This window comes from Girardinichthys multiradiatus, chromosome 23 (assembly GCF_021462225.1).
Source record: "Girardinichthys multiradiatus isolate DD_20200921_A chromosome 23, DD_fGirMul_XY1, whole genome shotgun sequence".
Taxonomy (NCBI): domain Eukaryota; kingdom Metazoa; phylum Chordata; class Actinopteri; order Cyprinodontiformes; family Goodeidae; genus Girardinichthys; species Girardinichthys multiradiatus.
This window is the reverse complement of record NC_061815.1, coordinates 45,710,926-45,728,860: the sequence shown is the minus strand read 5'-3', so window position 1 is coordinate 45,728,860 and position 17,935 is coordinate 45,710,926. Positions and strand designations below refer to the sequence as shown.

General features: G+C 38.0%; 1 protein-coding gene across 3 annotated transcripts in view; it reads right to left on the bottom strand.

The window, feature by feature from the left end:
- The window catches only part of LOC124860098 (LIM and calponin homology domains-containing protein 1-like), a 111,140-nt gene that overhangs the window by 29,980 nt on the left and 63,225 nt on the right, over positions 1-17,935 (bottom strand). For all 3 annotated transcript variants that reach the window (XM_047353073.1, XM_047353072.1, XM_047353074.1), the window contains exons 5-7: positions 10,987-11,017; positions 6,704-6,814; positions 5,285-5,483 (exon numbers count right to left, since the gene is read on the bottom strand). In XM_047353073.1, coding sequence (XP_047209029.1) covers positions 5,285-5,483; positions 6,704-6,814; positions 10,987-11,017 — 341 coding nt within the window. The remainder of the gene's footprint in view (positions 1-5,284; positions 5,484-6,703; positions 6,815-10,986; positions 11,018-17,935) is intronic.

The window sequence follows — 17,935 nt, the reverse complement described above, 5'->3', positions numbered from 1 at the left end:
TACTACTTTCAACACTTGTTCTGTTTTAAGCGCCTTGCAAAAGAATTTGTACCTTATCAAACTTTTCACATTTTATTATGTTACCATCCCAAACTTGAATGTATTTTAGTGGAGTTTTATGTAATAGACAAACAGAAAGTAGCACATAACTGTGAAGTGAAAGGAAAATGATACATGGTTTTCAACCATTTTTACAAGCAAATGTTAAAAGTGTGGCAAGTGTTTGTAGTCAGCCCCATTTACACGAATACCCCCACCCAAAAAAAAAATAAAATCCAGTGCAACCAATTACCTTTAGAAGTCACTAAATGAGTGAACAGAATGCACCTCTCATTTAATCTCAGGATAAATTCAATTGTTCTGTGGAGGACTTGGAGGTTTATTAGGGAACATTAGAGAACAAACAGCATCATGAAGATCATGGAGTTTAAGGAGCTTAAATCAGAGTTGGGTTGCAAAACTATATTCCAACCTTTGGAAATCTTAGACAGCAACACATCATTTGGAGATGTAAGGAATATGGAACAGCTGCAAACCTGCCAAGACATGGATGTTCACCTAAACTGACAGGCCGGAGAAGTAGAGCCTTCATCAGAGAAGCAGCCAGGAGGTCCATGGTAACTCTGGAGGAGCTGCAGAGATCCACAGCTCAGGTGGCAAAATGTGTCGGCTGGACAACAAATAATCATGTATGCTATTAGTCATTCATAAATCTGGCCTTTATGGAAAAGTGGCAAGTCGAAAACTATAAGGACTCCCATTCAGTTTATCACCAATTATTCAGGAGCAACAGAGAACACACGAAAGAAGGTACCTCTAAACAGTGTGAAGGAAAAAAAATTTCCAATTAAAGGAGAAACTGTTAATTAATGAGCCTCATGGCAGATGTCTATGAATCATTTTGTTTAATCTAGAGAATATGGTTTCAGTTCTGAGCCCTTATAGACCTCACAGCAATCTGACATTGTTAAAAATACAATACATTCCAGCAACTGAGCTTCAATCACATCCAAACAGGCTGATAGGGTGTGTTAATGAAACAAAGACAGCACATAAATCATTACTAATTTATATTGTACAGCTTATGAAATTTTAGCCCCGGAGCATGGAAGAATTTACTTTGGATCCCAGTTTGTCTCTTAGTATCACAATTTACACCCATTGCAGAGTTTCTATTGTTGCTCTTAACACCTGGCTTTGCAGAAGTGCACTGCTCATGGACTTTCCCTAATGTGGGGCAAATTCCTCTGCAGAATGTCTTAATGTGATCCTTTAATAATATACAGAGGAGTGGAATGAAACTCAGGCCCTTAGAGAAAGTCACATGATTATAATTCCTGTAATTTACAACTGGCATACCAGTAAGTTCCTCCTCCATTTGTTCATTTTTAAGAAAACATCCCCATTAAATCAGTAGTATAGTCTCAGTGCTACTATCTCTTCACTTTGATTGCTTCTGTGCTCAGCCTGTGAACTATGATTTTGTGTAAACATTCCCCAAACTATAAAACCAGATTTGAACCATAAAATAGTCCTTTATTTCTGATTAGATACATATGGGAGCTGCCACATCTGGTAGTGGAAACAAACGTCACATTTAACTTGGGAAAAGCTCTGCTTCTATCAGTAGTTGTTTCTTCTGGTCTGGGAACCTGACAGATCAAGCTCCAACAAAAAAGGTCTGGAGATATCCACACTTCCAACTGTGAATGGTTTGGTTTATCCTAACCTGTCAATTGAAAACATGAGTGACTCTTTCATCCATGTAAATCCATCTTCAAGGAGCAACATATGCTTTCATGGGATGATGTGCTCTCTCAACATATGGTAACACTGAGGCTTGAGGCTAAATATTTCATGTGTCTGTGCTATGGTGTACCAGGTTTGTGTGAAACATACATCAGTAATCATCACCATGCTCCCTCAGAAGAGGCAAGAGCTGCAGGGCATTAAATATAGCAACTGAAAGCATGGAAAGTCTACAATTGAAGAAGTCCACAAACTAATATTAATAATGTGGAAATAAATGAATCACTTCATAAACTAGGTCTGTGCTGTGAGCTGCATTTATAGCTGCCATACCATACCCACTTGATTTGTAAAATGCTTTGAGACAACCACAGCAGAAACAAAGATTTTCACATAACCGCAAACTATAAACGATACATTAAAAAACATTTAAATATGACATAAGAACGATAAAAGATTAAATTAAATGAAACTAATTTAAACAAGGTCAAACTAACCCCCAATTTAAACTACGTCCGTCACCACTTCGCTCCTCCACCGTATGAACTCCGCAGGAATTACGCACCCTTTATAGTCAATGTAAATTACATGTTTACGCTGCCTCCGCAGGGCAGCGGCATGGAGCCGGAATGGACCAGAGAGCTGCCAAAGTTAATCAGACTAAAATCCTTTTTTGGGGGATTTTAAAGCTGTTTTCAGTGTGACCTTTACCTGAGGTATGCTTCAACATTATCTGCAACATTGTAATCACTAAAATAGCCTGAAGCTTAATTCCTTAGTTTATTATGATCAGAGTGAAGGAAGCAGTTCACTCAGCTCAGACTGAAGCCATTAGATTTATTCATTAATAACGTTAACTAACAATAATGAGGGACAATTTAAGCCAGAATTTATTCTTCCACTAACAAAATGTATTCATTCACACATTTAATCTCAATTACACCCTCCAACGATTCTTTAAAAAAGCATTTAAAAGGTAATGGGTGTCACCAAGCAAAACTATAAAGCCAAACTTGTCGTTATTGTTTGAGCTCCCTAGTCACATAGTTTCATTAACCAGAGCTGCATCCATACAAAGTTGGCAGAGACAAAACAGTGTTGCCAACATTGAATTTCATTCAGAGAATAAATTAATCTCTACCCTCTGTCCCCTAATTACCGTCAAGGTGAAGTCAATTGATAGATGAATAAAGAAAGGGCTTTGTCTGAAGGTCACGGCAGAACAACCTAACACGTTAGAATGGATGTTCGTAAGTGGATGCTTTTGTTCACAGTGTGTAGTCAAGGTTTCATGTGATTGGGTCATCACAGTTATGTGTTTCTGTTTTTCTAGATGTTTGGCTATCTTCTCTCTAAATTTGTGCGTATTTGCATTTTAATGAACATATCTAATTTTTGATAGAAATACACCTTGCATCCTAATCGAAATTTCATTTTATTAAATTCAAAAATGATTTCAGTTCATTCAGTTTTTTTCAATTCTGTTTCCATATTCTTCATCAGTTTGTAACCTTTATGTTTTCAAACTCTAGATCAGGTATTAAAGAATGAGATTGCAAGATGCTGGACAGTGTGACAAATCCCCCCAAGCAATATGCTTTAAGAGAAATTGATTAGAGGAAAGTTGTGCAATAAAATTAATGAGGCTTAAGGTAATGCTTTAGTGCAGTCGTGCAATCTGGTTACTGCAGCAACCATACCAGAAAAAAACAAGGCCTCTCATGCTGGTTAAGGATTTCAGTAGGTCATTTATTTGTTGAAAGTCATGTGCTTCTTGAGGAAGTTTTGGGATCCAGAACCTTAAAACTGAAAAAGCTCATCTTTTACAATTTATACTACAACCCTTAGACTCTTTTTTCCATTTTGCTTGAAAGAGATTGTTTATATTTAAATGTTTTTTTTAGTGATACTTGATTTTAACAAGTATGGACGATTTAAAGAACTACAGTCTGATAACAGCAGCTTCCTTTGCTCTTCCCAAAAACAGAGACAAACAGGATGCTAAGTGTTGCTATGAATTTTCCCACATGCAGTTCAGCAATGGAAATTACTTCACGACGACTGCAGTACGCTTTTATAAGCTGCTGTTAAACTTTAAAAAGCAGTAATTAGCAAACAGTGAAGCAGTGAACAGCTTTGAGCTGCAGCAGATGGTTAAACTTGGAATCATAAAAATTCAAGTACTTTCTAACACATATTGTAATTTAAAGCAAAAACCATAAAAACTGCTTTGAGGTTTGGATTCAAAAACGGATTTTCTAGTATTTATAAGGTGAATACCACATAATTTACACATAATATACAGGACATTTTACAGGCAGGAGAACAGGTTTCATATGCAATTATTTCTGCATGCACATTGCAGTGACAAAATATTTGCCCCTTTAGATATTTCACTGTTTTTGCTTTTTTGTCACGATTACGTGTTTCAGATCATCAAACTAATTTTAAGGTAGACAGTCACATGATTATTATTTCTAATATACACATTGTATTCATCTGTGTGAATACAATATGAAGTTTTGAAATGATTTCATTTATTAAGGCAGAAAAAGACATCCAAACAAAGTCAGCCACGTGTCAAAATATAAGATACCCCCCCACCCCTCCGTTACATTTTCTATAGCCTATCTGACGACATAAAGTAATGCTCCAATCTAAAGCAATAACAAAAAGATGACACAAAGTCCATGAGTCTGGAAAGAGTGACAAAGCAGGCTTTGGTGCACCAGCAAACCACAAGAAGATCCATTATCCATGAACAGAAAAATCCTGGAAGTTGTAAGCTTTTCGAGGAGTGGCTGATCAACCAAAATTACTCCAAGAGCGCATCAATGACTCATCTAGGAGATCACAAAAGAATCCAGAACAACATTTAAAGAAGCGCAGACCTTAGTTGCTTCAGTTAAAGTCATGACTCAACAATAAGATGGGGCTAAAATGACATCAGTGGGTGAGTTTCAAGGCAAAAGCCTAAGCTGACAAAAAGAACATAATGCCCCATCTCACATTTCCACAAAAACTTTTCCTACAACATTCTGTGGACCAACGAGACAAAAGTGTAGCTTTCTAGAAAGTGTACTCCCCATTAAATCTGGTAGAAAACGAATCTGCCATTTCCGAGAAAGAACATCAAACTAACAGTGAAACGTGGTTGTGGTAGTGTGATGATCTTAGACTGTTACAGGACCTGGACCACTTCATGTAATTGACGGAACCATAAATTCTGCTCTGTTACAGAAAATCCTGAAGGAGAATGTCCAGCCTTCAGTTTGTGCAGCAGGACAATGATCAAAAATTCAACATTATGTCCATCTATGTATAGTTTGATAAAAACAAAATTAAGGTGTTGAAGTGGCCTAGTCAAAGTCCAAATGAGAAGCTGTGACGCTGACATTAAACACGCCATTTATGCTTAAAAATCCTCCCCTTTCCCCTACTATTCTAACAGTAAGACTGGTCTTTCACCGCCAGTTGAGCAGATTTATAGGAATATATAAAACATATAAAGATAGGGAGATGAATCATATCCTACCATCGCTGCTGCCGCGTGGGATCAGGACGTCCGGCGACGGAGTCTGTTGCGAGCGTGAGCCGAAGGAGTCCAGGCTGTCGAATGAATCTTCGCGTCCGTGGCGTGGCGGAGAGAGAGAGTCACTGCGTTCAGAGTCCCAGCAGTCGATGTAGCCACTGTCCCGAATGCTGCGTTGAGGACTTTCTGCCGCCTCTGCCTCCTACATTAAAAAATGTGGAAAGCCATTCACAGATTCTTTTATTTTTTTAAATATGAGCTCAAAAAAAGTAAAACAAATATTATTTAATCCAGTAATTGAAAGAAATCCAAATCTTGCATAATGCTTTACAGTTTGAAACACCTCAGCTAACCCCACAATCCCCCATCTGTTTAGTCAACAACCTTTTTAAAATATCCTTATTATCTTCTGCCTACATGCTTTCATTATTCTCTCTTTACATTAGTGACCTTTCCCTTTTTCTGCCGACAGCTGAAATGTGTCTTTGGCACCAATGGAAGGTGGGGAAAGACCTTTCCTGTCGACCTAATGACTTCCTTTTCCTGACCCCTAAACACTCTGCTATACAGCTCCTCCAGCCAGGTATAAATCTCTGTATCCTCTAACGTTCCACAGAGTGTGGGAATTGAGCTTGACTGTGACATATTCTTCATGTGTCTTGCTATGTAAGAATTTCCACTAATGTGAGGCGTTCCTTCAGTCTGGTGCAGTCAGAGGAAACATCCACCTGCTTCATGCGTTTCAGTTAGATTTCCTTTAGTAACTGGTGGAAACAATAAGCACAATGCGTTGCCAATCAGACATAAATGGATTTAGCAGTTTTTTGCACTCCCCTGTTATTCCAGTAATTTTTTTATCTAATGGAAATAAGATTTTGTTTTGTCCATATGCAACGTGTGAACATCTGGTAAACTAACTCGGCTAACTTGGCAGTAATTCCTCTCTTTTATAGACAGCGAACGGATGTCACAGTGTGGAAGAAAATTCATAGAGGGTGACATCATGACTATGAATGACTGACACAGAAAGATTTGTAAAACCATTTCCAATATTTCTGTCCTTCTGGACAGCAACAGCAGGATTTCCAGTGGAGTCTGGTTTACGAAGGTCATGCCTGGACCTCAGGTAGATGATGCTATCCGTTCTCCCTGAGATCATTTCTCAAATATTTCCCAACATCAGGACTTCTAAAGGCAATCATTACTGAATCAAGTGACAAAGCAGTCTCATTTTAGGCGATCCGAGCAGGACATTTAGTGTCAGAATGAAAGAGTTTGCGGCTTTCAGCTAAGCAGAAATGAAATTCCTCGTACCGTTTATAGCCTCTGAGATAAACAACAGAACAACTGCAGTAACTGTACTACAATACTGATTATAGTTTTTAATCCATAAGCATTATTGGTCATAATGACTATAAGGACCTTTCGCATTTGTGACAGCAAGCCCTCAAACTCTTTTAGGTCCAGCGTGGGCCCGTTGTAGGAGGTGTAGCTGTTGGCAGCCCGACCAAGCCAGTAGATTGTGATTAAAACCTGCAGGACAGAAATGGATTTAATTGTTACAAAACGACATTTGGTTTGTTAAAATGATATCAAACATTAAAAAACAAAAATAAAATATGACAGATTAATATTCCTGAATGACCCCCTCCTGGTAGATATCATCTAAGTGAGTCACATGAACATATTTCATTAGAGTACACTATAAATAAATAATAGAAAATTAATTCAAATATTTTGTTGTGAATCTGGTGAATGCCACCAAGTATGAGTTTTAGAAGTTTATTCTTAGCAATACAAAAGGTTTCTTTATAGTTTATGATCTTTGTTGATCTGTGCCTCCTAAAAAATCAACACTGAAGTCTTCAAAACAAGAAATTGGACCAACAGTAACCAGCGTATTGCGACCTGGAAATTCAGCTGCTGCAACGCAACCAAGCTATTCAGTTTTGAGCTTCACTGCTGTGCAAACTATTCTTACCCCTACACTTTATTACATTTTGTCACATTATAACCACAAACATCAATGTATTTTACTAAGACTGTATCAGACCATCACAAGTAGCACATAATTGTGAAAAGGAGGGATCAGCGCTGTAATAATGAACTCAGCTGAACTGAACTGAACTGCATTGAGTTGACAGTTTTTATGTGAGTTTTACATGTGGGATTTTGCATATAGGCCAAACATTTTGGTCTCATTTCACCAGAGCACTTTCCTCCCCTATATGGCTTAAGGGAAACTGCAAAAGCAACGTCTTATTGCTTTCTTTCAACAAAACTTTCTTGTTACTCTTCCATAAAGTGCAGATTTGTGAAGTGCATGCCTAATAGTTGTCCTGTCGACAGATTCTCCCACCTGGGCCATGAATCTCTACAGCTCCTCCAGAGGTACCACTGCCTTAGCTTATTTTTTGGTTAATGCTCTCCTTGTAAACTTAGGTGACCGGCCATGTTTTTTCTTTCATCTTGCCAGTCTTCCAAAAAAGCAAGATATTCAGATGATGAACTGAACCTTGCTCTGTTTAATGTCTAAAGCTTGGGATAGTTTTTGAGAATAACACTACCTTCATATTCACCGTACCCATTTGTTCACTGGTATTGCCTAACGACCTTTGATTCCTTTATAGAACAGTTTTATTTATTCAGAGATTAAATTACATACAGGTAGACTCTAAATTAAAAATATAGGTGACTTCTGAAGGCCATTGGTTGCACTGGAATTTATTTAGGGGTATCAGAGTAAAGGAAGCTTCATACAAATGCATGCAACACACATTTATATTCACGAAACTATAAAAATTATGTAATGTAATTGCCATTTTCCCTACACTTCCCAATTATGGGCTGCTTTGTGTCTGTTTGTGGATGCAAAAGCTATAAAAACGTTCAAGGATATGAATACCTATTTAGGTGCCGTAAAAAGTTTTAACACTTGGTTGTCACTGAATAGAATGTTAATTCCTTTAAATATTTTTCATGTTACAAAGTGTCCTGGTCATTACAGTCCAGCTCTAAAATTTACCAAACACATCCCAGCCAAACATAACAAAAACAAAGCCATTATTTGGAGTGTAAAACACACACCTCTCTGACCAATATATTGACCTTTGAGTAGCAAGTGTGATTGATTGGATACATTATTGGGTCAGTGTCAACTCTCCCGAATACAGAAACACTGCTGAGATAGCACCCGAAGTACTCTGCTACTGTTAAGTTGCACCAACGTTTCCAACCCAATGCTCCGAGGTCACACTGAGTGTGAAAGAGGAAATAAAGCTTACAGCCCTCATCGTAAGTTTTTTTTGCAGTTGCTTAATGTGTAAAATGCAGAATGTACAGACTGAGATCACACAGGACTGCAGCTCTAACACTGTTGGCAGGGTGCTTCCAGCTACATGTACAGTGTCCATGTCAACCTGGACTCCACAGGGACAACTTTGATAAGAGGGCTCAGCCAGGCTTAATGTGTTTATTGCAGTTGCACTGTCAATGTAAATAGCTTCAGCCATTCAAATACACAGAGAGGACAAATAATGGGGTGGGCCTACTGATCAGAGGGAAGCATGAAGCCAAACGACTCATTTACTGTGATCCTGTGTGAACTTTAGAGGCGATGAGTTCTTCATCTTCAGTAACAGGCGATTAAAAGCTTAAGAAGCAAATTTTTTTAAATCCTATTTTTGGTGATCTTTCAAAGACACTATCTGATCATCTACAAACCATCCATATACGGACATATAAAATTTGAGTGGCAGGACAGATGGTGTTCCCAAAATAACGTTTTGACAGTTATGAGTAAAACAGACTGATTATGTGGAGAAATGTGAGACTTGGATAACCTTTGAAAGGCTTTCAGATATAAAGTACTGCATGCAGCAGCAGTAAAGAAAAATTGCCAGGACAATCATTGGGAGTGACGTGTTGATGCATGCCTGTCCCAGCCAGAATAACAATGAAGGAGGACAAAATGACATCTATCCCAATGCAGTGACAATTTTTGTTGGCTAATGATAGAGAACTCTTAAATTCTTCCATAGGATGTCAGTCTGTTTGGTCTTAAAGCTACTGCTTTATGAACTCAAATTGGGCCAGGAGTCTATGATACCACTGAGGTCTGGGATGAACGTGTTATGCACTGATTCTGTTTGTCCTTGACAACTTTTTGCTGCTCTTTTCTCACTTATTTTCATTCACTTTTTTACATATTTCTCAGCTGTGGAGATAAACATCAGTATCTGTCTAACTATCATGACCTAAATGCCTAAATGCAACTGAAAAGGACAAATTTTAAAAAGCGCTGACCTTTAAGGCTTATCATAGGCATCATGTAGCACTCTTAGCAGCAAAGTGCAGCACTCCAGTGTCACCAGTATAATGGGCACATCTCCAGTGAATGTAGGTCGCCACCAAATGTGTTCCACATGCTCACTATTGAGCTTTAAACCGATCCATATTGATCCCAAAAACAAAATCCAGCGAGATCCTTCATCTTATGTCTGTGTCCCTATTTACACGAGCAACACCAAACCAACAGGCTGACAACCGCTTAAAACTGAAACTTCAACATCAGCACTGAGATGCAGCAGATGAAAGGAAACCTTTGTTTAAATCTCGTCAGTAGAGTTTTGAGCGACAGCAAAATCAATAACAGGCCTCAGAGAAAGAAGGAGAGGCGAGGAGAAGTGTGTCACACTTCCTTTACCTCATCAGTTTCAGCAGCTGTCTGCAGTGACACACAGCTTGTCAACAAGGTTCTACTGGAAAGATACAATCAGCTATTTATTCCACATTAAAACAAAGACAAAGTCCCAAAATACTTCAGAAAATACACCTAGGATGTTGACAACTATTTAAATAAGTTCCTATTTTAGCATATGCTGAAATAAAAGAACTCATGTCTTTTACATGTTTTATTCAGAGGTAAAAATGCACACTTGGCTCATCTTGTTCACAGCTTCACCTGCTTAGCAAGCACATAATGTATACAGCAATACTCCTCCAGGCAGCTTCTTTTCAAGGTAAAGTCAAATCTGTTTGCTAAACACCTTTATGTCCACATCAGCAGATTCTTCTCACACCAGGTTCTTCACCTCTCAATATTTGATGTGCTGCAGAGACAACTGCTGTCCAATCCCAGTCCTCGGTCTTCAGCATGCAAGGCAAATCCACAGCGCACGTCACCCTAGCAGGTCCAGGCTAAAGAATCGGCGGTTGGTAATATGTGAATCATTTTCTCTGCAGCTGTAAATCCTGGCTAACACAGCAGAGACTCAGTGTGTTTAGTCAGCTAAATGAGCTCTAACTTGCTCAGTCCACACCAGCATCACAGAGAGAGTGAGGGGACAGAGAACGAGTGGAAATGCTCTGACTGCAGAGTGGGCAGGGCTAGGACAAAGCATTCTGCTTCTTAAAGAGGCAATTAAAAAAAAAAAAAAAGGACATGGAGATGTTGGAGCAGATACTGAACCCAGTCCTGTTTCTGCAGGATAGAAATGTTGTCTAACTCAACACAGAGATTATAACTCCATGAAATTCAACAAGCCAAATTAAAGTTATTGGAAAAGGAAGACGAATAAAAATGCAGATGGAAAATAAGATAGTTATGGAATCCAAAACAGGCATTGTGTCAAAATACAAGTTTTAAAACCAATTATGCATTTAGCTCACAAATTCTAACACTCAAATCCAATGGTGACACTTACATTCTTGAGCCTTCGGCTGCAGTCGCTTCCCCTGGAGAGAAATACAAAGACATAAAGACAAGTGTGAGGCATTGCTGAAAGTTAAACTGTAGAGGATAATAGAACACAACTTTATTAACCTGCCAAAAACAGCAGCAACACCAGAACTAAATGCAGCAATCTGCTGAGGTTGAACAGCATTCAGGAAGGACTAATGTACTATAAGAAATAAAAGACAGAAATGCAGAGAGAAACTTGCTGATGACCAGAATCAAATGATTCTCAGCTTGATAAGCCATGTAGTGCACAATAAAACATCAGATTAGTCATTAGATTGGTTTCACTTTCAACTAGTGCTTTTCTCAGTGGGACTTCCAAATGTCCTTGTTTGCCTTTAGGTCTAGTCAAAACAAACTTCAAATTTCTAATCCTGTAAAATATACAGAAAATACCCTCCTTTTTATGTCATCAAAATGTCTTCCTGTAATGGTCAATAATGTATCTAGATTGATTTTGATAGTTCAGGATACCATTACATCCCTGGACGTCGAAAGGCCAGTCAAAAACTGAAACATCAAATCTTTTTGATCACTACAATACATTACACTATAAAGTTCCACAGACAACAATTTTCACTTAAGACACTGATGCTGATGGGGAAAAAAAAACACAAACAATCAGATGCAGTGCAGAGATTTAGGAGACTTTTTTTATGGAAACTACTTTCTACAACACGTCCATGTGTTTGGTTCATCCAGGCTGCAACAGAGCCTGAGAAAGATGTTTCACCAGTTAACAGGAGGGCTTAACATATCACAGTAAAGTCATTAAGTTTCATCCTTTTGAGCCTTCAACCTCAGGCATGGAACATCTTGGATTTGGAAATGCTTTTTGGAAATCACAATCAAGGTAGGGATTTCGTAACTGTATACACTCACTGCACTCCTCACTAATAAAAGCTCTGTAATTATAGTGTCTGCTTTAAAATTTTAATAAAACCTTGGCTCACAATGTTGGCTCTGTCACACACACACTGTGAAATTGCCTCAGCTTCCTGATCTAAATAATTAATGACTGATCATGGCTGGAGGGAACGAAAAAAAACTATCCTGAATGCTGTTCTCAGATTTTTGAATAATAAATTCTGATCAGTTTGCCTCTAATAGAATACCCGCTGAACAATGTTTGTCATTATTTAAGACAGTTTCTATGCACAAAGATTTTAAAGTAGTACACAAAAAGTATGACCCAATAATATGGCTACTAATTAGGGATGGGTACCTTTCACATTTGAACCCATACGGTACCGATACCTGGTACCTGGGCATTGGTATCGGTACTCTGCTGGCTGCAGACAAAGAGTCGCTAACAGATGCAGGCGTGCTAACAGTGCAGAATGCAGGATTTGTAGCCGTAGATCTGAGGCTGACGAGATAAATGTTGTGCTTAACCAGGTGCTTCCTAAGATTAGAAGTATTCCCACCGCTGGCCTTGCACCTCACATCACAATTATGGCAGCGAGCGTATTCTGCATCGCATTTTGAAAAGTGGAGCCATACTTTCAAGCGCTTTCTATCAGTCATGCTTGCTTTGTTGATGGTACCAGCAGCTACTGACATCAATGGTAATGATGTCATAATATTGATAATGGTGCGTTCACACTGTGCGTGCAATGCTATGTTCATGTCCGGTATGGAAATTCGCCCACTCCATCAGTGTCACAATGATGCGTTTAGGTATCAAAACATGGTACCGTTTGATTTTACGTGAATAGGTACTCAGTATTCCCGACTGAATTCGGTTGGTACCCATCCCTAATACTAATGTCGGAGGTGCAGAGCAGAAACACCACAGCGTCGGCCACTTAGCACCACAGATGTTAGCAAAGTTATAAGATGCGCATCCTGTAGATTACCACGTGGAATGAAGCCGTTATAAAACTGAGCCCAGCACAGTTTTAACGCTGGACAAAATTATCCTTCTAGAGTGACTAGGGAAGAAACATTTTTGAGAGAAACAGTGAAGCAGAGAGAGTAGCACAACGACATTAGAAAAAGAACTTCACAGATCGGTGTTTTAAAGAATAACAGATGAAAAGTGTACCTTCATACATCTTTAAACTTCACTTTGTGCTTCCTTTGATTCCTGAAAACATCCAACGTCATAGAAAAACCGTCGTAATGCTTTAATGCCCACTGAACTCAATTAAAGAAAGAAAAGTTTAGAGCTAGTTTTAAAGTGATGCAGGAAAGCATCAGTATTATTATTATTCCAGGATTAGTCACATTTTCCATTTCAAAATTCTAAAATGTTCCAGACTTAAATTTCGTCTTCTTTTCCTGCAGCTTTTACAATCTTCTATACTGTAAAAGCTAAAACATTTAGCTTGAAATTTAGCATGAAAATGTTTTTTTTTTTGTTTGTTTGTCTTTTTATTCATTATCTGTAGAAATAAATAGGCTAAAGGACCATTTTATTGCTTTTTATGCATCTTGATATCCTTAATCTATTGGTAAAGATTCAGAAATGAACAGCTTTAAAGCTTTGTTTGGTGTTTTAACCAGACCCAGTTGTGGAAACACAGACTGAAGTCCATGATATAAAGCTATTCAGAGGTCAGATACCGCTCTGATCTTCAAAGGAATTTGCATTAATCTGTGGGTTCCCAGTATATATCTCAAAAACCACAGTACTGCTGTCTGAAATATTAGCCATGCTGGTGCAAATCAAAAACAATAAAATATACAAATACACAAAGCATTTTTAAAAATTGATATGTTTGTCTTTCATTATGTTGAATAAGGAATACTATCTGAAAGCTTAATCAGAGCATCTAAATACAAATATTTTCCAGACTGGCTTTCCTATTTTCCCATACTTCTCCAGATTTGTTGTAGGTCAACTATCTGAGATGATGTTCGCAGCACCCCTGGCAAGGTGTACTGCCATATTATGCAAAGCTAACTTTCAACAATGAAATTCAATTTTTTTAGGTACGACTTGCACAACTGTATCATAGTTCCTGTACATTATTCTGTTGATCAAATGATGGTTTCCTGCTTTAAGTCTTTTCACCCTTTAAATTGACATCCACAAAGAGACACTGTAGCAACTGCCAGTCATTGTAATGTGACCTTCTCTGCTGAACTTAGATATCCACAGAGAGCACTTGGTGTGGGAAAGAGCTGCACAGAATGAAGCTGAAACACTGTTTGTTAAGTTTATTGTCATCAAGTCATATCAATATGTTTCGAAACAAACACTTTCCACTTTTTAGGGTAATGTGTTGACAAACATAATAGCAGTTTTCATAACTGAGCTAACCAATGTTCGAGCAGCATATTAAGGCTGACCTATAGAAACATGACTGTTAACACCAGGAAAAGCAAGAACAGGAAGAAGAATAGGAGAAACTACAGCATCCTGAACAAGTACTGGTGAGTAATCTGTATTGATTACAAGTAGTTTGTTATTTTACTGCATGTTGAAGCTTCCAATTTAAAAAAATACTGATATATGATATTGGTTTTATAAACTTTAATGTGTGCAGAATGGGTGAATGACTGAACATAGTGTGATGCGCTTTGGGGTCTCTGGGAACTTGATAAAGTGCTATACAAGTACAAGCCATTTACCATTTACCATTTAATGAAGTATTGAATTGGGATTTGGCATCAGGGACAAATAAAATCCTCTTGACAGCCATACAAAAAGTACTAAAATGAACTTTCATACTTTCCCAAACATTTCAGGTGTCTTAATATCAAACCAAAGGAAAAGTCACAACTAAATAAGAAACAATTTAAGAGGGTACATTTAAGCTTTTATTGCAAACATTTCTCACCTTGCCCCTATTAAAGTCAACATTTTTCAAAATGTCAGCTTGTGTGTCTTGATGCAACACATGAATAGTGACAAACATGAAATAATGAAGATACGCAAACCAAATTCCTACATTATATGTTTACAAGTAGGCTCCAGGCCCTAAGGGTCAAAGAGCCAAACTTACTCAGCAGGTAATTATTTGAGTTTCCCAGAGACCTGAGAAACAAATAGTGAGATAGAAGGTGAGGAAGAAGGTGGAAGTAGCTGCAGGGAATGATCCGTAAACACTTCTTCTATTGTTCATCCAAGTTATCTGTCAGCTGAATCTATATGAGGACACGCTGCCTTCTCTGTTAACCTGAACAAATGATTCACGTTCCACAAGATATTAGATCATATGACAGGCACAGTCAAAGAACACATTACTTCCATCTTAAGCTGCCAGTCAGTGATTTTATAGAAGCAATGTCAAATATGACAAGGTTTTGTCATGGATGTTGAGTTTTGAATGTTTGTATTTTATTTTGTAAAAGATACAAAAGATTTTTTTTACATTTACTGTTTCATTTTTATCTTTTTGAAACATGTTTTTATTCACAAATGAATTCACAAAATTACTTTGCAGTCAAACTAAAAAATGATTTTAAGTTATTCAGGTTGTTTTTCTGCGGTCAGAGGCTTGTAAATTAATGAGAATTTAATCTCTTAGACTGAATGAAACTTTTGTAATGCTATAAGGTTCAAATATATTTTACTGGGATTACTGATGAAGTTAATTCGGACATGATCAGAACATTATAGCAACATGGGTTTTCTAGTGTTGTTTTTATGTCAACCTGTGTGGATGCAGATATTTTACAAACAGAATATTTACAAACTAAATCCACAGTAGTGAAGACATGATCTCAAATTCTGTAATTTGAGCATCTTCTGTGGAGTGTTCCCAGTCGACAGTGATCAGTATCTATACAGGTGATCTATTGAATGAACAATGGTAAATTGGTGAAAGGGTCATGGCTCACTGTCGCATGTGTGTAGTGAAAGCTGGCTTATGGGGTTCGATCCAAAAGACAAGTTACTTAAGCTCAAATTGTTAATGCTGGTTCTGATAAACAAGTGTTAGAATACAGCGTGCAAGGCCAGTAAGAAACTCATGTTGACTCCAGTCAGCTGCTGAGTTTGAGGTGTTGTCTTAGCCTCCAAATTCCCAGATCTCAACCCAAACAAGCATCTCTGGGACATTCTAGACAAACAATTCAGTCCATGGAGGTCTCCACCATGCAACTAACACGACTTAAAGGATCTGTTGCTATCATATCTGCTCACAACTTCAGGGGTCTTGTGGAGTTGACACCTGACAGGTCAGGGCTGCTTTTGCAGCAAAAGGGGGACAAGAACAGTTCAAGGCAGGTGGTCATAATATTATGCCTGATCAGTGTACTTCTGCACATTTATTTGGTTAGATTTTTTTAAAGCTGAGTGAAACACCTAATCCGCAGTTGATCCTCTTTCATGTTGTAAATATGTCATACAGAGAACATTTCTAGGGTAAGATCATGGTGAACCAGAACCCATTTTCCTTTGTTAGAGATGAATAAATACCAGCTCAGATTCCTCTGAGTGAAGCACAGAAACTGTCTTCTCTCACTGAAAGCAAGAAAACAGTATCCTGTACAACAGATGGTTATATAACCACTTGAAATAGCACAGGGGCACTGAACAAGGACACGTCAGTTTCCTCTCAGGTCCAAGTTAACGCTGCAGACGTCCCTTGTTTTTTGGAGTTCTACAGAATTAGAACATTTACCAAATTAACAAGGCATGAGGATCCTTATTCCCAGCATGACTGCCCAGTGTAGACGGTGTTCATGAAGTGTGGTTGTTGGTATTCTGAGGAACAAGTCCTACTTAGAGGTTGAAGGATTTTACTACCTTTGCAGACCCGGGTTAATTCCCTTTCAGGTGCGACAAAGGGGAGACTACTGGGTCTTCCACAGCACAGAGTGATGTAGAAAACTGTCAAAAGATTGATTTATCAATTATGGCCCAGCCCCTAATGCAGTCCTTTGATATTAGTTTGTATATAAAGCGAGAGAGACACAGTGAGATCTGAGTTCACATAAGAATTTATTATTTAAGCCCATTCTATATGTATCCATGCAAGTATTTTAATAGAAAAAAACATAAGACTGTTTAAAAAATGGCATTTGAACTGGTAAAAGGTTCATTATTTCTTTACATTATTGGTTACACAAAAAAAAACAGGAAGTGAGCATTTACATCGGCACGTCTGTATGAACTGATGCTCAGTGAAAGCAAAAAAGTGACATTTACTCACAGATTCTTTATAAAATCTTTGTACAAGCATGTACAAACATCTCAGTCCTTTCAAAGATTTCCTTGTACTGACAAAATCCCTCAAGCAGCTACTCCCAACACCAGCTAAGATTAGCACTTATCCTCTCTCATCCGATCTCCAGAAACAGCTTGCTGAGCCGTTCTGTGAATGAAACCCTGTTAAACACATTTAGCATAAGAACAAACATGCTAAACACACTGAGAGACACCCACACATTCACACAAACACTTACAGTATATGTATAAAACATAGCATGAACTTGGCTTTGTTACCAAGCAACAAAGAAGAAGTCACGGCTGAGTGAGTGATGCAAAGTCTTTTGTTTTACTTGGACAGAGACCAGTTGTATCAAACAGATATACCATTGTTGCTGCATTGACAAGCTTGTACAAACTTCCATTCACTGTCATTTACTACTTTATGTTGCGATAAACTGCATGATTGTCTAATGCAGGGTGACTGACAGCAAGAGACAGGGAAAGAAAAGCACAATCGGTATTTAACGTAAGCTTTCTGTTGACATGCAGCTGAAGCGCTCTGCAGCATTCAATAAAATAAAATAAAATATATTTTTATTTCTGTAACACCCAGCTCTATGCATAAAAAACATAATTCATATCTCAGCTACACAGCGACAAAAGAAACTATTACTATATCTATGAATTTATAGATGTACTGATTTCTCAGCTGGTGACCTGAACTGGCTGTTTTTCAACTCGATCGGTTCTGACCGCTTATTGGCAGATCAAGCCCTCAGAAGAGAGCACGAGCATAAAATACAATCAG